The sequence below is a fragment of the Mchenga conophoros genome, linkage group LG17 (assembly GCF_057382185.1).
Source record: "Mchenga conophoros isolate Kocher_MC1m ecotype Shallow Benthic linkage group LG17, M_conophoros_male_GT1.1, whole genome shotgun sequence".
In the NCBI taxonomy this organism is placed as follows: domain Eukaryota; kingdom Metazoa; phylum Chordata; class Actinopteri; order Cichliformes; family Cichlidae; genus Mchenga; species Mchenga conophoros.
In genome coordinates, this window is record NC_140542.1 from 27,693,967 (window position 1) to 27,717,089 (window position 23,123).

At 40.9% G+C, this 23,123-nt stretch overlaps 1 protein-coding gene across 1 annotated transcript; it reads right to left on the reverse strand.

The window, feature by feature from the left end:
- Positions 1 to 297: 297 nt before the first annotated feature.
- dcn (decorin) lies at positions 298 to 22,919 on the reverse strand. Its single transcript, XM_085251265.1, has 8 exons — positions 22,742 to 22,919; positions 12,470 to 12,690; positions 7,539 to 7,651; positions 6,211 to 6,424; positions 4,943 to 5,056; positions 4,598 to 4,691; positions 3,181 to 3,319; positions 298 to 1,745 (listed from the first exon to the last, which is right to left on the reverse strand). Exons 2-8 carry the CDS (start codon positions 12,669 to 12,671, stop codon positions 1,545 to 1,547), a joined length of 1,077 nt encoding a protein of 358 aa, XP_085107391.1. The 5' UTR covers positions 12,672 to 12,690; positions 22,742 to 22,919; the 3' UTR covers positions 298 to 1,544.
- Positions 22,920 to 23,123: the final 204 nt, after the last annotated feature.

The window sequence follows — 23,123 nt, forward strand, 5'->3', positions numbered from 1 at the left end:
AGCTGAAATAATGAAATTGAAATTTTTAGTGTTTGGGTGCATGTGTTTTTCATTTGATAACTCATCGCGCTTTCATTGCATATTTCCAGTCTTTGCCAAGGTTCTCTCTCAATGACATGCCTCCTGTTAGCATTCGAATTTGATGTGAATTTATGTTCCATATAAGTGAAGATTTCTCATGTTTAGTACGTTCGCTTGATCATTTGTGCTATCCAGTGACCTTGGAGCTAACTCTCCATTCACACCAAAGATAATAATGCTAATCCTGGTCATTGTAACCATTAAAAACTGCTACTGTTTCCACTAGTATTTTTATTTTGTTCATGACAACTTAGCTGGAGCCCCTGCTCCGAAAAAAAGAGGAACACGTTTGTTGCTGATATATTAAGTCTGAGCTATGGTAAGTGCTTGTGCATTTAAGCAATGAGAGGTTTTTATACAGCATTTATATACAGCATCTATACATACAACATTCACACCAATATGGTTGCTGCTGGCATGTCAGTCTACATAGACCCTCCAACTTCCAACAAAAAGAATAAAAAATAAAAATAAAGGGAAGGTAAACATGAAGTAGATACATACACGCATTAACACGACAATAAAGAAAGCATCAGGTTCAAGTTGAAAGGAAAAATTAAGAGCATGCATATAAATCTTTGGGCATGGCTTCTGTTTAAAACATATATGATTTATTCTACATTTAACAAGCTATTTTCACCTTGTTTTATGGGAAGCACACACTTGGAACACAACAGGAGATGGAATGTGATGGAGAAAATATATAAAAAGATCCAGAGCTAAAACAACATGGAAGGAAGCACAAGATATCACAAAGCAAATGAAATCACTGCTGCTTTTATCTCTACTTGGATTGAGAACAATTCAAATAGACACTCTGTGTTCTTGAAATGCAGCTTGGTAATATTACACTTTGAAGTCTATTCCTAGTACACAGGCAATATCTACTACATTCTAGTATACCGGTTGTTAAAGGGTAAAACACAAGTTAACCCATTGCTGCCTGCTCTACAGGCCAGCTAATTCATACAATGCTACAGGTCTAAAAGGCGATTAAATTGAGATTTCCACTGAGTGAGATTTTTTTGTTGTTGTTGGGTTTTTTTTTTTGGTTTGGGTTCATCTTTTAATTTGTTGTCCACTGAATAAATTGCACATATTATACACATTAATATGTTACAGCACTTATGTGAACATATATGCAATATTAATGCTTGCGTAACTGGTCCCGTGAATGATGTGCCCTGTGCACGAAAGCGTCACTGTAGTGTGCTAGTAGTTGCAGTAAGCTGTGGGTACTATCGTTACACAAACCTTGAAGCTGAATATTGAATCTGATACGTTGTGTTTGAGGTCCACAGAGTTTTGAAATGAGTATGCGAATTAACTGTATCATCATTTGTGGAAAGGCAGTGTTGGTAGGGAGTCAGTGTTGTGGGGCTGTTGTCAAACACTCACACATACAAAACTCTCACACACTCATTTACAAACACACACTTCCTTGCAGTGGCATGTAGGACGCTCTACTTCTTCCTGTAGTTGCCGAGCTGGATAGCGGAGCGGTCAAAGACACAGCGGAAGGTGACTGGCTGAACTTCCCAGTAAGGCACGGGGTTGCTGAACAGGCTGATGCCAGAGTACATGGCCTTCTTGGTGTTGAAGCCGGGAGGACAGAAGTCCTCTGTTCCCACAGCAGCAATCTTGTTGGCATGAAGGTAGACCACCTAGAGCAGGGATTAAAATAATAACAACATTCGGTCACCGAACGTTCATGGCAATAATTTGGCTTTTCCAGAATAAAGCAGATTAAGAGGAAAATAATATGTCTCAAAATGAATGATAGCAACAACCAAGCCAGGCTTTTTTCCCTCCTCTCTTCAGAATGTTTAACTAAAAACAGTGGAGAAAAGGACTGCATACATGCTAATCAAGTGGTGTGTAAAAAATATGGAGAACTCAGGAAAATGACAAAGCTGCTAGGCTCTAGGAGCAAAGGCGGGAAAGTGGCATAACATTATAATGTTAATTACAGACTTCAGAGTCACCCTGCTAAATATGTCATCATATACAATGGAAAAGTCAAAAGACAGAACAAAAAGCATGAAAGAGACTTCTATAAATAATTTCTTTGTATGTCGCACCTTTTCTAAACATCTGGTTTCACTAAAAACAATATTGTTGTCCACCTTTCTTTGTTTTTTTTTAATGTAAAAAAACACCCTAAATATCGCAGTGTAGATATTCTTACAGTTGCAATAAAACCTTCTGTTATGCAACTTCTATCAGTCCACATCGGCTGATACATTTCTGCTCATTCTATTGGTAAATCTCATAGAGGGTGTGCTATTTAATGTGCTCCAGCATGCTTACAGTTGCTGCTGCCTCTGCAAGTTTCTCCTTCTCATACTGTATCTGATCGTCATTTAATTATTGCCATGCCACTTTGGGCTTTCCACAGACTTGCGTGGGATGTCTGGGAACAGGAATTGCAGATGAATCACACAATATCCTTTTTGACTCAGAGAATGGAAGTGTCCCAATCTGTGCTGGAAGTAAAGGATTTGTGCAGACTGGGCATAGTTTGCAAATTTTGAAAGTTATATCAACAACCTGGTTCATTTCTTCCAAAAGTCTGGGATGTTTGCTCTTGACAACATTCACAGAAAAAGGTAGTTTGTAATCTAATACGTTTTGATCTATTGAGAAATTCAGGGAATTACCTTAAATGAAGGAGCCTTCTGAGATAAGATTGAAGCAGTAGTTCCACATTTGAGATATCAAAGTGCCAAACTAAACGTTAAATGGCCCGTCTACTTTCCCCCTACTTTCCAGATCAGATTGTATCAGTGTAAGCTACCAACAGTCAATAAACAAACAAAAAATGAATCCATATGACTTGAGTTATGAAAGCCTTGGCTGACTTGTAATCGAGCATTGTTAACCTAAACAACCCAAATGAAAAAACGCAGCAAAGTAAACTTTTTCAGCATGGTTTACATCGGAGAAAAGGAGCTGTGTGTGATCAAACCATAAGAGAATGAGAAACATAACTACAGTGCTGGAAATAAGTGGTTGCAATAACAACCTTCCTTTGATTAAGATGTGTATTGAAAACTGGAAAAGTGCCATAATCCTAACGTTAATCAGATGAGTATGTACCTGGATGTACTTATGGTCGGGCAGGCCAGGAGGCACGCTGGTCAGAGCATTGTTGTCAAGGTGCAGCTCTCGCAGGTGGGGTGCGTTAGCCAATGTGCCGTTTTCCACAGAGCTGATCTGATTGTAGCTCAGACCCAGCCTGCAAGAAAAATCAGGAAGTAGAAAAAAGTAGTACATTGCAAACTAAGCCAGTGACATTCACTCCAAAGTCCTCAATAGCTAATAAAATGAGCTGAAAGGAAGTGAGAGAGATTTACCAGAGGAAATGCGCATGCAGGAAAATATCCACACCTGCTGCAGAGCCCAGAATCTCCCACTCAATTACTTCATTATGAGAGAATGGAAAACAAAAAGCATCTTATGCTCCTCTTCCCTCAACTTCTGCATCAAAGTGTTCTTTGTTCTGGTTTGGTATGCCATCCCTGGCATAATCTGAGCAGTGATCTTATAAACACGTTCTAGTCAAATTTATGAGCAAACCATTTATTTTGATTATCCAGAAACCACTGTTTAGGCTTTAGGGTTTTCCAGACAGAAAATTGCTTAAACAGTAACACTGCAGCTAGTTTTCCAGGTCAACAAGCCAAACCAAAGAGTGGAAACACAATTCGAAAAGGTAACTCATTCAGAAAGGTACATTATCATAAATTATGAGCCACAAGCTTAGACTTCAGCCTGCTGTACAAATGTCTGGTAGCTCTGTATGATATCAGGGATAGCAGATATTCTTGATGTAGTACTCATGTCAGGAATAGAGCTGCACTCATAGGAGCCACGCCCACCAGCTGTCCAAATCAGAAAAAAGCTGCCTAAAGGGAGCAGCAATGATGCAAAAGTGACTGCAGAGAAATGTGACAAAATGTGCACATTCAGAGCTGAAGCTGACAAATTCAGATGACCTAGGATTAATGGAAAAAAGTGCGTGTCTTAAGAGGCTTACTTCAGTCTCCAGTGAACCTCCCCAGACTGTTCTTCTTTATGTACTGCAGAAAAACCTAGCTCTGCAAAACTCAACCAACTCCAAACCATAGGAGAGTGAGTGCCCCACTTACTCGGCTCCCTTCTGACTGCACTCCAGCCTGTCTGCAAGCGACTGCAGGCACCCTCAGCTTAATTATCATTCAATTACAAACCCCATAATAAACTTTTTCCCTCTTACACGTAAATATGTGCCAGTGCTCTACTCTTAAATCCATTTGGGCATCTGCATTTTTTTTTTAAATTCCGGACTCTGGATAGTCAAGTTTTTCTCCTTTTTTCTAAGCATAAAGCATTAAATCTACAACTACTACAACTACTCACGGCCATGTAGTTGCAAGTGGTTAATACTGCATTGAAGTGGTCCCACCTGCACTCACTTTAAAGCTCAAAATGCAAAGGAAATCACAGTTTAAAATGATAAACATATGCATATTACTTTGCCAGGTTATTTAGGCCTTTGAGCCTGTCAGCTGTCAGCTTGGTGATTTTGTTTCCGTCCAGGTGAAGCTCAGAGAGAGAGCTGGGCAGACCTGCGAACCCACAAGACAATAGATCCACATCAAAAACCAAGTGGTATTAAGAGGTAGCAACTTCTATGACTTCTTCAATCTTCTGTGAGGGAAAAAAAGCAAGAAGAGGATATTTCTAGTCTAGGAATATGCAGTATTCCTTCTTTCTTTTCTTTTTACACTAAACCAAGTGTTTCACTGTAAACTAAAATCCAGTCGCATGCACAAATCTTCTTTTAGGAGTTATTTGTGGTAATAGATGAGAACAATACCTTTGGGGACCTCTGTGATGTTAGTGTCTGCAATGCGAATGTAAGACACCCTTTTCAGGTCAGCAAAAGCACCGGCCTCAATTCCTGCAGTTTTCAGAGGATTGGATCCAAGCTCTGAAAAAAAAGATGGAATTGAGGACACATGACGAAAAAAGAGAAATGGATCCCAAATTAGTTCCTCCCTGGATGTGTTACGGGAACAACGAGGGCTGACTAATGAAATAATTCTGTTTGCACAGTCATCTTTCTCCATGCCAGATTTCCTGGTTTGTCACAGACGGAGCATCATTCTCATACCACTTTCACTGTATTTCAGCTGATTGAATCCACACGCTGGCTTTAGTTTAATCAGTGACACAATGATACTTTATTTGTGGGACAGGGAATTTTAAGAGTTAGATATGAGTTATCAAAGTGAGGAGGAAAATAATGGGACAATTCACAGCAAGTTTTGTTGTTAGTTGCCCAGATTTGGAGATTTCAGTAGTGAAAACCTCTTTAATCTTGCAAATATAGTGAAGATAAACAACTCCTGCCTTTTAGTGTTCCAGTACATTTTAATCAAACAACTTAAGTTTGATATTGTTATTATTACAGCAGAAGAATTGATAATTGAACCTAAACACCAAATTCTAAGCTATAAAAACTGTAAGCTCATCATTTTCTACATATATGATTGGGAAAGTGTCACACCAAATTGGGAAGATGTGTTGGTATTTTAGGAGAACGCAGGGAGTTTTGTTACATTTGGCTCTGCCTTATCTTGCTTGTAGGCTTCACTATGCTGAACAACTGTGCGATTTCATGTATGAAATTTGCACAAGCGTGCAATCAGCTAACATTAGAACCGAGCCAAGGGAAAAGCACAGATCCTTCTGCAGAGAATATTCAGAAGAACGGAGACACTATCTCCAAAATTTGGATCAACTCATAGCAAAACAATCTAGATGGATAAACAGCAGTACAGCTCATTGCCCAAATATGCACATTTGATTTGTAAACTGTACATTTCTGCAAAAGAAGTGGGGGTTGTATTTTAAGACACAATAGAGAATACATTAACAGGTCACACACAAAACATTAAATCAACCTTCCCAGAGGCCGTCAAGCCACCAGCTGCATACTCGGTGTGTTTACATGAGCAAGTTTGCTTCTTTTAAAATGTAAATCAGACCTGCTAGCTATTCCTCTGTATGTAATTACTTGAGGGAAGAGCAAAAGAATATGTATAAATATAATGTGGTAACTATATCAGTAAATTTTTATACCCATGACGATGACATGGGACATGCCCTGGAAAGAGGCCTTTTTAATCTTGGTGATCTCATTCTCATGGATGCGAAGCTCCTGCAGGCTCTTTGGCATGTTAGCCGGCATTTCCTTTAGCAAGTTCTTTGACAGGTACAGGCGCTGCAGCTTGGTCAGAGGGCTGAAGGCCTTGGGGTGGATGATAGTGAGTTTGTTGTTCACGAGGATCAGAGCCTGTAAGAGGGAATACAAGGGAAATAATATGATATTCTTGACTGTAAAATGTTTTTATTGCTGCCTAGTGTCTATAACAGTGTTAAAGTTAATTAAAAATGCATGAAATGATGAGTTCAAGGCATTAACAGCAACATTTCAGTCTAGCAAATACAGCAGCAGCGTTTCACATCCAGATCACTGTTTGATATTTATTTATATGGAATTTGAACATTTATTTGAAACTTTATGCCTTGGTGGCTTCTAGTTTTTCCACTGAGAAAGTTTCATGGCTATATGCACCATAGGACTGTGAAAGAAATCGTACTTTCCGAATAAAACCGCAACAAAAACAAAAGATATTTTGAACCCAGCAGATGTTGTGGTGGTGGGTGTTATTACTAATGCATTTTCAGAGGAATCTCACTCCTGCTGTTGCCCTCTCTTGGAGCAGACATGAAGCAATATGTGGTATGTGGACCAATCCCCTTGTGAGGCCAGTTACATTACATTGGAAACAGCTCTGGCTGTCAGACTGAGGCATTTATTGCGAGAAGGAAAGCTACGAGAGTTCAGAGGTGTAAGGCTGTGAGGCCTATAGGGATAATGCTTTCCATGGACTGGGGGACTGTGAGAGGGGCAGTCGTGGTATTTACTATTTGTATAGGGAAATGGAGGTGGTGCTTTATGGAGGTGGAGGATCTATCCAACATCAAAAAATTGATTTAATACAAGACTCCAGCTTCCTCCCACCGTCCAAAGACATGCAATTTGTGGGGTTAGGTTAATTGATTAATCCAAATTGCCCATAGGTGTGAATGTGGGAGTGAACGTGAGTGCGAATGGTTGTCTGTCTCTGTGTGTTAGCCCTGCGACAGACTGACGACCTGTCCAGGGTGCACCCCGCCTCTCGCCCTATGACAGCTGGGATAGGCTCCAGCGCCCCAGAAAAGGATAAGCGGAAGCGAATGGATGGATGGATGGACAAGATGTTTCCCAGTGTGGATAATCAAGTTTTATGTTGAAAGACAGCTGTGGTGAGTTTTATAGTTACATAACTTCAGACATTATATAATGTTGGGAATAACAAATGGTTCATGGGCACGCGACCCTGTGAAAGCGAATGATCTCTTACGTGTAGTCCTTTAAGGTTCTTGAAGTCATTTTCCTTGATCTCAGTGATCTTGTTGTTCTGCAGGTCCAGCAGGGTGGTGTCATCTGGAATATCCTCAGGGACAGCCTTCAGGCCTAAAGGAGGCGATTTCAATAAGAACCTGATTAACTGCATGTGTGGTTATGACAGTCAGCAGCATACAAGTGCAATAAATCCATCGGAATGATGGATGGTGGAGTTTGAAGTAAGGCGGTGACAGTGGTGGTTCAGGTGCTGAGAGGTTAACCACACTCTGACCCCAAGAGGAAATGGATACAAAACGATTACCCGCTATTCTTTCCTGGTTTCTGTCCGCCTTTGTCCGACTGTGTGAAAATGTGTAGTGTGTATTTGTGGAACTTTGTGCTGTTGCCAGAGGCAATGTGTGCTCAGCATGAGCTGCAGGAAAGACAGTTTGGACACAGATGTTTGAATGTGATGTCTTGAGTTACTGGTCTTCATCCTGGGAAGGAGGATTTTTTTTTTGTCAGCTAACATGTGTGGATTTTTAAACCATCCCATAAAAATAATCAGATTGATACTGAAAAACATGTTTTTTTGAGCATCACTCAGTTTTTTTTGATAGTGTGGATGAATCGATGATTTCGATTTTTCAAAGCAATAAACAAAAACAGGTGTAGCTGATTTGATGATTTGTTTTTAATTTGAACAGCCAAGAAAAACAAATTTTTCACAATTTCACACATTTAATTTTTAGGTCCTTTAAACTTACAAATCCACATGTGATAACTGTTGTGTGTTTGTCTGCCTTGCAGTGTTACTGAATAAAGCCTCTCCATGATGTCTGTTGCATACTGGCTTGGGAATATCTAACAGTACAGGATGGTGCTTTGACTTTAAGATCTTAAGAACAGACATTCCAAAGGGACAGAAAAACTATTTGATGTGCTGCGAGGCACACATGGTGGAAATGGACCTTGAAACAAATTTCCTTTGGCATTAATGCAACTGCATACCTGGACACTGAGGTCACATGAGATCCTTTTGCTTGGACTTTAGCGCGGCACGTCATGAGCAAATTAAAAAAAAGGCATCTGATGTGAAAGACAAGTTTTCAAAAAAGTTGAATGAAGACATCTAGGAGATTTTTATGCTTCTGTGGTGATACAAAAAAACATACGGCGAGATTCCTAATGGGCAGTTTACATTTGAGAGGAAGAGGCGTAGAATAAACTGTTTAACAAAAAAGGTTACACTCTGTTTCTCCACTCCATACGTATGTCTTGACAAATTTTGGCTCAATAACTTGTGACTACTTCTGTTTGGCTCACCCAAACATTATTTCCTGCTGGTTTGTTTTTCTGTCAGCTTTTCCAACTTGGCAGTGCATGACACATTAACACAGCAGTTTGTGGTCATCATTACATCACTGCACTGTATAGCTCTAGTCTTACACACACACCTTTTATTATTCTTTTCTAAAAAGTCAAAACATCTCTGCTTCCACGGGCCTAAAACTCATTTTTTGATGCCTCTATTGTAAAAGCAACAATTTTGTAGAAAGCCAGCTGGAAAAACTTTCAAAAGGATGTGTTTGTGGTTTCTAATAGAAGCAAAAAATACGCCATATATATTAATATGTCAGGCAAATGACAACTGCTGAAAAATATGGCCTTAACCTAGTTTCCAACATCTGTCATCTGCCTCAGCTAGACACTATTTATTACAATTTACAGTCAACTATCTGGTGACAAATACAGCTTAATAAGTACTCCATGTCACCGGAGGTTTAGAAGAAAAATGGGTGGAACATGTGGTGCTGACTATCCAACAAAATACATGGTTTTATGACGGCATGTTTCATCTGCAGATTCATTTTTTATAATAAGAGTGTCAAATTAATTAAAAACCACCCCTTCAAAACATTTAACTTAAAACTTGGCTAAAAAGGAATGTTTTCTATTTGAGTGTGAATAATGATTTGACATCTCATGTGTGGAAAAAAATCTCGCAAGAAACTCAAAAACATTCAAGATAAAGGGCGTTGTGCAATGATCATGCAATCTGATGTGATTCAAAGTAGTTGAGCCATAAATGACCTGAATATGAACTCCATAAGGCCCAACAAATGCGTTGTTTTCTGGACACGAAGTTTGGCTTAATTAATGTTCTCCATGTGATGTCATGCACGCTATGTTGGAGAGCTGTCTGCCCTGTATGTGATACAATCACTGGTTGCTAGGGACAAATCTGTATCCCTGGACTGGTTAGTAGTGATTCCTGAAGGTTGCTGGCTTTCTCGTGGGTGAAATGAGTTGGCGTGGTTGTCTGTAGTTTTTCATGTTGTTCTGCAAATACTCGCTGCCTAGCTGCCTTAAAAATAAAATCTGAGCCTCGGCACTGCAGCCAAAACATTTCAAAAGTTGCAGGTTTAACTTTGAAGGCAAACGGTCTTCATTTCTGGTTAGTTTTCACAGTTTCACTACAGCTTGGACAGTAGCTGGCCAGTAGGCAACTTTATTACCTCCATTCATACTATGAGAGCACCAATACGCTAGCGACCAAAACAAGGAAGTTTTGGTCAACTAGCTTGGGAATAAACATTTCCCCCTAGAAGCAGGTGGTTACCGGAGGGTCTCTGATCGTTCTCTAAGCCTGTGTGACTGGAGACTTTAAGTTAACCTCATGTGGTTAATGAACTGTAACCAAGCTGTCAAATGTACTGCGAAAGCAAAGCTTGAAAGAAAAACGCCTCATTACACAATAGCAAAAGTCTAATGTTAAAAAATGTTTAAAATTACAGCATAAATTAACTGAATGTTTCACTTCTTGTTTTTCATCTGTTAGCAATCGGGAAATGAGCAAGAAAAAACTGGGCTTCGAGTTTTGTCCTCACTTCACTAATCACTCAGTTTTATATCAGAGTGATTACAATCTCAAGTGCATGATTGCTTTGGAGTAGACTGGACTAATTTGGAGCCTTACAAAGAATTAATGACACTATTTATGAAATTTCCTGTCGTTTTCTGGAACTGTGTCTGGGAAGGATGAGTTGTCACAGAACCAAATGGCTCTTGGGAAGTTTGGGACTTTTTTGGGTTGTTCAGAAGGGTGTGATGCCCAGGTTGCTCACTTTATACCGTCATATATTTTTAAAAGACAATTAGCTTTACAGGTTTAATGGGGGATTGCGCCATTTTATTACTTGTAATGGAAAAAGAAAAGCTGTTCTGCAGCCTGTCAGCAAAACCTCTTTCTTACAGATATAATCGCAACTTTTGACCCTTACACCGGTTTTCCCCCTGAATGTTTTAACTGTCATCGTGCCAGCAGCAATCAGCCTCACTGAGAAAAATCCAAATCTCTGAGTTCTTTCAGACATTTTATGGCCAGACTTGTGTGTGTCCAAACACATGCAATGTTTATTCCTGTGTGTGTGTGTGTGTGTGTGTGTGTATCTGAGCATTTGAATGTCTATTGTGGATGTGCCAGCAGATCTGCGGAGCAGATGGGGGATCTGGAAAATAGTGCTGATGCAAGAGTGGAGAATAGAGTTGCATCTTTGGGGAAAGTGCTGCTGCTCACGGCCCCTCTTGGAGTAATGACATAATGGAACTGGTCTCTCTGACCGTCTGTGTTTGTGACTGCCTGTCTGTCCCTTAACCGTTTGAGTCGCCTATTTGTTGGCCTGTCTCCTTATGCTTCTTTTCCAGAATCTGAAACATCTTTTGTTTGTTTATGCGAGGTCTGTCTACTCCTCATCCTAGTATCCTCCATTAGTGACACTCCTCCCTGTCCTGCTCCTTCTTGAAGCTCATACTTTCCAAACAAAAACAGGGCCAAAGAATTGTCAAACCGAACTGCCTAGTCAAGCACTTTTACATAATAACCAAATATAAATGAGGTCAGGGACTTTTGTGTGTTGGATTCTGAAAGATGACTGAACCTTTTGTGTATACCATACATGAGATTAGACAAACATGGCAGATGAGGTCCAAACAAAGAAGATGACTATTGAGCAAATTGTTGTGAGTGTGATGAATGAAAAACCCAACTAATAGTAGTTCTAACCTTGGTAAATAAACCATGTAAACTTATAGAAGCACTTTTTGGTTAATTTACGGTACTAGAATATATTTATGAAGTCCAGGTTAACCTTTAATCGCTGCTGCGATTAAAGAAAAGCTGTTATCCAGAAAAAGAAGATAATCTTGTTGTTACAAGAAATGAAATAAGACTTGCAGCATCTGGAAGCAGTTAATGTATCAAAACAAGTTCTCTGGAGGACTGTGCAAGAATGAGTAACACAATACACCCTTCCAATGACCCTTTGGGTTTGGGTGGAGCGAGGAAAGCAAGTGACTTCTTTCAGGCTCTTAACTCCTTCCCCCATAAAGAACATTTGGTGATCTCTCCAGTACCCTTAATGATGAGTTTTCACACCTCTATATATAAATTAAGATGTGGTTTGGCAACTAATAGGGTGGCACTAGTGAACTGTACAGGGAGAAATAACCATCACTACCTGATGCACACCCAATCTTTTTTTAGGAAGCAGGCCTGAAATATGACAGAAAAGAGAAGCTATGGTTACCCCTAGTAGGTGTCTGAGGAGGAAAAGAGTTAAAAAATGTAATGCCATGAATGGTACAGTGGAACAAGCTCAGGCATTTTGATTCTAGAACAGGACTGCACATGAAGGACTGAATGAAGAAAACATTTCTTCTCACAAATGTTTAGGAATTAGGCCTTAAAATAGATGTTAGCTGTGCTCAAGCAAACCCAAAAGAAACATGCAAAGCATATCTTTACAGGTGATGGAGTTCTGTTTGTCTATATATACTGAAAGATTTTGGACTTTAACCATGGATAATTCTCATATTGTTTAATCAGTGCTAGAAAACAAGTCTACACAACCATATAAACCACCACTGGGAAGTGTATTGCCTTACCAAGGTCAGAGCACTGGATCACACGCAAGTGGCACTGGCATCTGAAGGGGCATTTAGGGCCTCCAATCACGGGGGGCAATGGGGACTGAGTAACAGGGTCCCCTGACCCCTCATCCATCATGAAGTCTAAGAAGCCAGACTGGCGAAAGGGCAGAGCCCAGCAGGCGGTGACCAGGAGCAGAGAGAGACAGGCAGACCTCATGGTGCTGATAGTAGGGAGCCTGAAATGACACAGAAGGTTTTGGGTGGATACACTTTGAATATAGTCTTTTAGTTTAGAAAACAAGTTTAGAAAATACCAAATTCTGTTGAATTGGATGCTGTTGAATGCTGCAATAAGTCAAAAGCAGACAAAAGAATTCAGTTTATAAGAAAAAGAATAAGAAATGTAGAAGTAAAAACACCTTTAGTTTAGAGAGATTAGTGAGGGTCATCCGACTGAGGGTTCCCTTACAGATACTGTTAAAAATAACAATCATATAAAATAATATATTTTCATTTTCATATTTTAAAATTTTTTTTTTTTACATTGTTACAATCCACGTGTCAGCCTTATTGTGACCATGGTCAAGTCTGCATTTCTACTGTTACTGCTGGAACTAGAGAAGGCTTAACATTTAAACATTTATAGAATGAGATATACAATACAAATGAAATGAAATGAAAGATTTCCTTTATCTGTCCTTTTGGCACCTAAGTTTCAGTCTGTAAGAGAAAATCATCCACTTATCCCCTTCTTACATAGAGCCTTTGTGTAATCCATGTGGATCCCTGGGTACTTTTACACCTACACCACATCAATATCCTATCCCAGCATAACCATGGCCCACGTAGCCTTTCATATTCACACGATGATACCTCCCAGTCCACTCTAGAAAAAACATCCAGTAGTGCTCCATGCTTCTCCTCCTGTATCACCAATACAGCAAACCACTGCAGAATTGTCAGTATTTCTGTAGGTTGTATTGCAAACTTTGCTGAAATTATGAGGTGTATAAGGTGAACAGGAACAGGAGACAATATAGTCTCTTTCATACTGTATCACCAATTCATACAGAGCACTACCCAAACTCACACCGAGTCCTGGCTGTCAGATAGTCCAGCGGTCCCCAACCCCCGGGCCTCGGATCGGTACCGGTCCATGAGTCGTTTGGTACCGGGCCGCGAGAGTTGAGGCTCAGGTGTGAAATGTATTTTTTTCAGGGTTTGTATTGGTTTTCAGCGTTATTTTGTTATCGTTCTTATCGTTAACTCGGTTTTCCTGGGTCTTTTCACGTGTGTTATGAATAAATCTTCTTTTTTTCGGTACCGGTACTAGTTTTATTTTGTTGTATTTATCCGCGACACCTTAAAGCCCGGTCCGTGAAAATAATGTCGGGCATAAACCGGTCCGTGGCGCAAAAAAGGTTGGGGACCGCTGAGATAGTCTACTGACATTTCCTGTATCTTCTCATGATAAATTCACTTGGAAAATCAAAGAAGGTGATCCTGTTGCTATCTAGATGGGAGTATGCTTTCTGCAGCACATACTGCAGATGTCTGCATGCTCCATTCCCAGATTTGGTCTATATGCAAACTACAGAGGGTCAAGAGATGTTTTCATGAGCAGCATCAAGTGGGCCAAGACATTTGCTTTCTCCAGCCTGCCCACTGGTCGGCTGTCTGTTGTGCTTTGGCAGAGTTTCTGAATTTCCTCCTCTATGAGCTCTTACATTTTCAACTTAACCTTCAGCTCCACCCTATCCCTAGACATGAAGACTTCATCTTTTCATTAGGCATTTCTTTCAATGACCAAAGGATTGTTCATAAAGATGTGAGATGGGCAAATGAACTGAATCATTTCTTCAACAGATTTGATTCAGCCATGAGGCAGTCTGCAACATCGGCTGCAGACTCACCCACCCCCACTGCTGCTGTTCCACCTCAGACACTTCACACCTCCTCTATTCACCCTGCTCACTCCCCCCCACCCCCAACTGCAGCATCCAATACACACTCAACACAAGGCTCCAGCCTGTCTCTCTCAACCACCCAGGTTAGGAGGGAACTGAGGAGGATTAATGGCAAGAAGGCAGCGGGTCCAGATGGCATCAGCTCGAGGGTCGTCAGGTCCTGCACGGACCAACTGTGTGGGGTGATGGAGCACCTCTTCAACCTGAGCCTGAGGTTGGGAAGAGTCCCACAGCTCTGGAAAACCTCCTGTGTTGTACCAGTGCCAAAGACTTCACGCCCCAAGGACCTCAACAGCTACAGGCCGGTGGCTCTGACATCCCACCTGATGAAGACCCTGGAGCGGTTGGTCCTGGCTCAGCTTCGGCGCCTAATAAGCTCATCACTGGACCCACTTCAGTTTGCCTACCAGCCTGGCATTGGAGCGGATGATGCCGTCATTCACCTCCTACATCGTTCCCTCGCTCACCTGGAGACCGCTGGAAGCACTGTGAGAATCATGTTCTTTGATTTCTCCAGTGCCTTCAACACTATTCTTCCCTCGGTTCTAAAGGACAAGCTGGTGAACTCTGGAGTGGACCATCACCTCACTACCTGGATCCTGGACTACCTCACCGACCGACCACAGTATGTGAGGACTCAGGGCTGTGTGTCGGACAGGGTCGTCTGCAGTACGGGGGCCCCACAGGGAACGGTTCTGGCTCCGTTCCTCTTCACCATCTACACTGCAGACTTCTCCCACAATTCCACCCAGTGCTTCCTGCAGAAGTTCTCTGATGACTCTGCAATAGTCGGCCTCATCACTGATGGGGACGACAAGGAGTACAGAGGTCTGACCCAAGACTTTGTGGACTGGTGCCAGCTGAACTACCTCCAGATCAACGCCAGTAAAACCAAGGAACTGGTGGTAGACTTCCGCAGGCACAAGCATTCTCCACTGCAACCACTGAACATCCAAGGTATGGACATTGAGGCTGTGGACAGCTACAGGTACCTTGGTGTTCATCTGAACAATAGACTGGACTGGACTCATAACTCAGACGCCCTCTACAGGAAAGGGCAGAGCAGGCTGTACCTGCTGCGGAGACTCAGGTCGTTTGGAGTGGAGGGCCCACTCCTGAAGACCTTCTATGACTCTGTGGTGGCTTCTGCTATCTTTTATGGCGTGGTCTGCTGGGGCGGCAGCATCTCTGCTGGGGACAGGAAGAGACTGAACAGGGTGATCCGAAGGGCCAGCTCTGTTCTAGGATGCCCTCTGGACCCAGTGGAGGTGGTGAGTGACAGGAGAACGGCGGCTAAGCTGTCATCCCTGATGGACAACATCTCCCACCCCATGCAGCAGACTGTGACAGCACTGAGCAGCTCCTTCAGTGGGAGACTGCGGCACCCACGGTGTGGGACGGAGAGATTTCGCAGGTCTTTCCTCCCCACTGCTGTCAGACTCCATAATAAAGACTTTAACTGATCAAACACACACATCCATACATATGCAATAATACTAAGTGCAATAATCCTTTCTGTCATCGTTGTATTTTTACTCAGTTGTATATAGTATTTGTATTTGTATTCTATTTTTATCTTATTGTATATTTATTTTATTTTATTCTACTGTATATAGTATTTTATTTTATTCTATTCTGTACAGTTGTGTACTGTATTTATTCTTATTGTATTCTAATTTTTGCCTCATAACTTTTGCACTGTCCACTCCTGCTGTGACAAAACAAATTTCCCACGTGTGGGACTAATAAAGGTTATCTTATCTTATCTTATCTTATAAATCAACATGAAATCCTTTTTGGGGAGATAGTGTGGTCACAAAATTTAATGTGTTCTGTGATTCTGCCAGCAAAACTGTTAATGTCCTGTCCATGAGGTGAACCAAGTACTCTGGTTCCAGTATGTAGCATCAAAGAAGTCCTGGATTACCTCTACAGGCTCATTTTCCATTAATTTTTACCTTTTCATTAAGCGTGTTTCATATTTTTTGCACCTGTTTCTTTTTTTTAATAACCATTTTAGCTAACAGCTGCTTGCGTTTTTACAGTAATTCAAAGAAGATCGTTTGCTTGTCGAACACTTCATCTTCTGTATGGGTCTATATCTACAGTACAAGTGGAGTCGCTGGGAGAATCCTACTTCCTTTTTTTTCTATTTCTAAAGATAACCACACACACACACACACACACACACACACACACACACACACACACACACACACACACACACACACACACACACACACACACATGCAGAGTCTCAAAGACCCAGCAATCTGCTTGTCAACCTTAAAGCCAAACGTTCCTCCTTCCCTCGTGGTGCCACAATAATTGAAGGGCGCTTTTGAGCCACAGCTGCTAACAAACAATTTTGGAGCTGCTGGTCTGCAGCCGACCTTGACCTGAGCATCATGACCAGGATGATGAAACTTAACAAAAACCATCAGCTGGCCAGGGTTAAAAGTGACTCCGAGGTTGCTTATATGGCCTCTGAGCACACATAGGATGTTAGTGGCCCATATGTTTATTTTATTGGGTTTTTTTTTGTGTGACTGGGTTCATGTTAAGGTCTTCTCAAGTGTGGATGAAACAAAAAGTTTGTTTTAATGTGTGTTAACACAGGTACCTGTGTTGTTTTTTGTACTGTAGTACTTTTTCTATTCTATTATTAGGCATGTCACAATGAAAATACTAGATTTGTTGCTTAAACTATTTTGTAAGCTTTTAAGAGAATGGGAGTGACAGTGAGTGCTGACGTAGTGCAAATCCTGGTTAAGGTTGTGTCGGGTCATGGGGATCACGGCTCAAAGTGACTCTCAACATGAGCAGTAATTATAGTCTCTGTCCACAAAACAGCCACCGATTTGACACACTGTACAGCTTCAGTCCAGCGGTTACAGTGCTTGCATACAGTGTGACCAAGCTTGAAATCACATCCATTCAGAGGGGAATCAAGTTCGATAGGTTCGTTTCTGCCTCTTAACTTTCCTTGTTTTGCTATGAAGTGCAAAAACCAGAACCCCCCCCCAAAACAAAGCAGCTGATTCTATAGGTTGGAAATTAGAAACTGGAATTGTGTCACATGATCATGTGTTTAATGTCCAGATTCAACTTTCTGTGCTTTAAAAACATTTGTGCATTTGTTTTACTTGAATGTGTTGAATGAAAAAGCTCTGGTCTCAGCAAACATCTGATCCAGAGGACAAGTTGTTCCAGTCTTCCAAGGGCTGCGTAATCTTGGCTGTGTTAGGCTCTCATATCTAATCAAAGCAGAAAATTCAATCCAATAAAAACCTCATCTACGAAACTGAATGCAGTGTTCTTTAATTTTGTTGGATTTTGGGATGTAAGGCACTCGTAGGCCAGTATTATGAGTATTATGAGCCAGTGGATGCCAGATCATATGGTACCAAAATAACTATAACCAACATCATGTTGTGCTGTTGACACAGTATCTATAACAAAGTATCTATGTCAAATTGGATGGACCTGTTTTGCATGATAATTCATTTGCTAAAGCATTATAGTTTAACTATTTCAAGCCACTTTGCCAATCTTTTCAGTGAACTACTGATATTGTAAACTCCTTACATCTGGCACATTTCAGAGGCTGAAAACTCAAATTAATCAGCAAAACCAGGTTTATTTAACAGAACAGAACAGAAATGGGCACACATAACCAAGGACTACTGAACCTTATCTGTCTGCTTTGACCTCTGGCCAAAAACACACAACTAGATATACATGAACATGTTCACTGGTGCAGAATTTCAGTTTCTCTGCCATCAATCTGTCAGACGGTGTCCATAAACACTTCAGCATCTTTTAATGGAAGCCAGACATGCAAAAGGAAGAACGAGATGAGAGCAATCTCAAACTGAGCTCTGTTAGCCTTTAACTGCTGCAGCAATACTGCAAACACAAAGCTTACTGCTTACTACTTCATGATTTATATTAAGATTTAGGAGTTGCTGATGATGAGAGTAAAATTATTTGAAACAAACCCAAGAAAAATAAAACTAAAAGCTTTTCAGACAGAGATTGTTCTTTGGGACGTTAACTAAGAAATTGGAATCATAGCTGCAGAATAAACTTTAAGTGGTATTAGCATTATTAAGTTAGGCGTTTTTGGGTCAAGAGGTGTAGAAATTTATAAACTAGTAACTAGTAACTAAAAAATTTGGTCACCCAAAGTCTTTCTGTAAGCTTTAATGTTTACTCTAAAAACCCACAGACACAATGAAAAAGTTAAAATTCAACCTGCTGCACCCCAGGCATTGCTTCCTTAATTACCAGTCTGCTCAGATGCATCTACAGGCCCCGAAGGATTGGCCTGCAAATCTGAAATATGGCTTCTCAAACAACCCGAAGGGCTGTCAGCCCTGAACAGCATGCAGGAACATGACTTGACCCTGCAAAACCCCAGATCACACCAGTGTGTGCATTTCTAATTCCCTCTAAGAAGATACAACTTTCTGTTACAGGATAAATGTGATTCACTTTATCACTTCCAGTTTTACAGAGGACACCACCAAGCTGGAGATACAAACATAACACTAGAAAATTTTATCATTTTGTTCCTAAAATGCAGAAAACATCTTTTATTTCTATTAAAAATAAAAACAAAAAAACCCAACTTTAATATATTTTTTTAGTGATTTAATGTTTGTAAAATCTCTAAATTACATTTCAAATTAAACGCACATGAAAGTGTGAACAAATAGTAACTGCATTAAACCATCTTCCAAACCTCCCTGCTTGATCTTTCAGGTCAGAGTGGCTTTATTCGAGGAACATGACGAATATTGTTGATGGTGTGGCTGTATGCCAGCTTGGAAGGTGACAATGAGAAATTCTTTGTTGACAAAAAGTAGACAGAAACTAATTGGCAAAAGCTGCTAGACAAAAGGTTTCCTGTTATTGAGCTATGAAGCAAACACTTGCACTTTAAAAACAAATGCATGTTTGAGAAACAGTGCTGCAAAAAATGTCCTCATCAGTAAAACAAAGATTAGCATGTGCAGAAGTGATATATAGCCATTCATTGGAACCTAACTTGAGAAATATGTTTGGCTTTATAGTGAGATTTAAAACACACTTGGATCAAGATACTGGTGTAGTAGCAATTTTTAATCGTCGTATTTTACTGCACTGAGACAACTGATGGTTTAATGACTTCCAAAGACTTTGAAAGGGCTTCCAGTGATCATCAAAGGCTTCTCAAAGCATTGACCAAAGAATCAAACTAGGTATAGCAATGTGAAAAGCTCGGGCAACTGTGAAAAGCTTTAATCGATAAGGTTACCATTCAACAATATTTTCTTACGTATCTGAAACCTGGGATTCATCAGTCCAGGCTACTAATGAAAAAAAGGGGGGGAAGGGTTTGACATTTCCTGTGGCGGTGGCATCCTTGTCAGTTCTCCTGTCTTCAACTTTTGTCTCATCTCCCTTCCCTCCCTCCACTCTCCCCTAAAACTGGCCTCAGCATTACTAATGAATCCCAGACAGGAAACGGAGCCTGCAAGAGGGAGTAAAGCAATTTTCCCTTCTATGCTTCGTCACTTTCGATCGACCAAAGTGCAACAGCAGAACAGAAACAGATTCGAGCTTTAAACACCACAGGGCTTTAATTTGAACAAATCAAACCATGATGAACCAATCACCATAAAGCAGACGCTAACTGCCACTCTCGACCCTTGTCTGCTACCTCGCTCCTCTCCTCTTAACTCTCCACAGGCCTGCTCCTGACTTAGCAGAGTGTCTGCAGGCCATGAATCACTGGAAGGTATTTACAAGGCCACAGGACATTTAAAACACATGTGGCCCCTTTAACCTATCAGCAAATGAATATGTTTCCCCCTCCCACATGATTGCACAAACACATATGCTTGATTGATGACTATGGTAAAATTACTGAGAACTTTTAATTCAGCAGTTACCCAACAAGTCAGTGGTCGTTACAGTCAACGAATTTCTGATACATACTTGGGGGATTTTGTGAGGGAGAACATGAACATCTGAAAATATGCACAGGCACTGCCAACAAACAATGTCAGTGCCAACGAGTTCTCTAAAATTAATATGAGTAAAGCCAAATCAGTCTTTCCTTCCGTGTATATCTGCATGATGGGATGTTTTAGGCTCCAAGAAAAACCCAAGGGTTTTTCACCACTATGATTCAAAGTAGTTTCTTCATAGAGAAACTAAAAGTTTCAGACTAAAAAATATAACTGAAAGAACTTCTTGGGTCTTAAAACCTTGCCTGGTGTTTGGAATCAAAGTATGAGAAAGCCAGTGAGTGGTTAAACCACATTTCAGCTGTTCCATGTGAAGAGCTGTCAACCTGCCATCAGCCTCAGTCCCATTATCAAACGTCTGTGCTGTACAGACGTGGACAAACTGCCCAACCTTCTCCACCTTTCTTCTCTTTCCATCTCCTCCTCCCATTTTGTGCTCTCTTCCTTCCTTGCCAAGCCTTTCTCTCATAGCTTTTGGTATTTTCTTTCTCTGTCTGACCCCTTAACTTTGGCCTGAAGGACTGACATGTGGAACTTTCTGGTATTCCAACACACACAGGGGGAAAATACTTCAAGGCTGATGTCCATTCAAGTTCCATTGTTCTTTTCCTTTTTTTGACCCAAACAATTGAATTCCAAATGGAAAAAAATGCCGTCCAGCTTTTAGTTTAAAATCTGGTATTTCTGGTTTCTGGTTCAAACATTAAACAGCTGCTTAGCCCAAGAAACTATGATCTGGAGGAGTACTTTTATTGCTCTGGGTGTATTTTAGCACAATGTGTATGCCTCTTTTTGGCTTCGATTCTATTCTAAGTGACATTTTTCTTTCTGTGTTGTTTCTAAGTTTTCCCCAGTTTTACTCCATTCCATTCAGTGTCATTCAGTGCAGCTGAGCCTTATTAAGTTTTTTTCTCTGCTGGCAAAGAAAGGATGTAATGAGTTAGCTCAGAGTTGTGTGGTGGCTTGCCGGGAAGTCTTCAGACCTCTTTGATAGAGGAAGCTGTACCATTACAGGATTAATGGTGCTGTGTGTTGCCAGGTAGAGGGTTTTTTTCATCTCCTCCTTTTTCATCTCCTCTTCTCACTTTAAGTTGCCCCTAGCAATTTGGGCGCTGCTCTGCTTCTGTGAAAACACAGTTGCAAATGCCACGGCGGACAGAGGAGGTATGTACTGAAAGGAAACAGGTTCACTGAGCAGACAGATAAGGGATTGGGGTTAAAATGGCCTGAAATGAGTCACTGAAATGGAAAGTGTGAGAAGCACCAGCAACAACCTTTCCAATCAACATCTTGACATGCAGTGATGGGCTGAATAAACACAAAGAAATCCTCATTGTTGTCGTTTCAACTTTTTTTCTCCACTCATTTACTTGTAGACTGGCCAATACGCCACAGGGAAAGGAAAAAAAGAGAGAAAAAGAAAGCTAAACAAAGAGAGAAAGAGAGAGGGAGAGGGAAAAATGAATGCAACAAATCAGAATCTTTTCCACTGACGTTAGCAAATAATGACAAAAAGAATTAACCAAGTTAAGGAGAAAGAAAGTCCAAGTTTTCTCCCTTTTCCTCTCTTAAACCCTTCCATAGGCATTGCAAATCTGATTCTATTGCCATGTAAAAATACAACACATTTGAATAATCCCCTGACATATGGGTTACATCTAAACAAATAAGTGGCCAAACACTTCTCTGGTCAGCTGCCATAAAAACCAACAAATTAGAAATGCAAGTTAAAACTGTAAAGTGAGAGAACTTCACACAGTCCTCACTGGTGGATACTTTGGAGATCAAATACGGGGAAAAAATAATACTTTTTTGGCAGACGAGCGAGGTACTGGTATCAACAGCACTACCACACCCCCTTCCCTAGTCGCTGCTTTCAGAGCTGTATGGAGATTGGACTGGGAATGATTAAAGTCTCATCACAAAGCCAAGAGTGCTGTGGGAACAAGGCTTGGCAACAAATCGGGAATATATACAACACACACATGCACACAGATGCAAAATTAAGTATGAAAGGAGGCACACTTAAACCCACTTTGCCTCACATGTAGACACATGTTTAGAAAATAACATCGTCAGCAAATAATGTCAGTTTTATATAATGGACAAAGAGATGTTCCTAATTCATCCCTATATGTGTAAGCAAGACATTAAATGATACAAAAATCTGAAGAGTTATCTCAAAACTATTCTCAAACTAAACAAATCTGTTCACAGTCAAGCCCAAGTCGTTGTTCTTGAGCTAAGATCACTCATTCATTCTCAGATTTTCATCCTTTATCAGAGTTAAAAGATTAACCTACCTGTTCTCAGTGGAAGCTAGGCAAAGAGAGTGGTTGAGATGAGCTTGACTCCCAAAATCCAGTCGAGCAGGGGGATGAGACTGTGAAGTGGCTGAGAGGGCCTATGGGGTAATTGGACTCGGAGCGCATGCAGCCAAGATCAAGCAGGTGTGCTCTGTCACAACAAGGGGAGGGGAGAGAGAGAGAGAGAGGGTGAGAGAGGAAAAGAGTAGCAGGAGGGAAAGGGGAGTGAGACAGAAAGGGGGAGGGGTCCAACTGCGGAGCTCCTCTCAGGACCGAAACAATTGGTGGAGAACTTCCTTCGTGCTTGTGTGCTCCAAAAACAGCTGGGAATGGAGAAGGGAGGAAGGAAAAGAAGGAGAGAGAAAAAGAGGGCGAGCAG

Coding starts and splice junctions, on each gene's coding strand:
- dcn (XM_085251265.1), bottom strand. CDS start 12,671: ATGAGGTCTGCCTGTCTCTCTCTGCTCCTGGTCACCGCCTGCTGGGCT. Junction 7,652..12,469: donor GATCCAGTGCTCTGACCTTG/GTAAGGCAATAC, acceptor CGCCTCCTTTAG/GCCTGAAGGCTGTCCCTGAG. Junction 1,746..3,180: donor CCGACCATAAGTACATCCAG/GTACATACTCAT, acceptor TCCCTGCTCTAG/GTGGTCTACCTTCATGCCAA.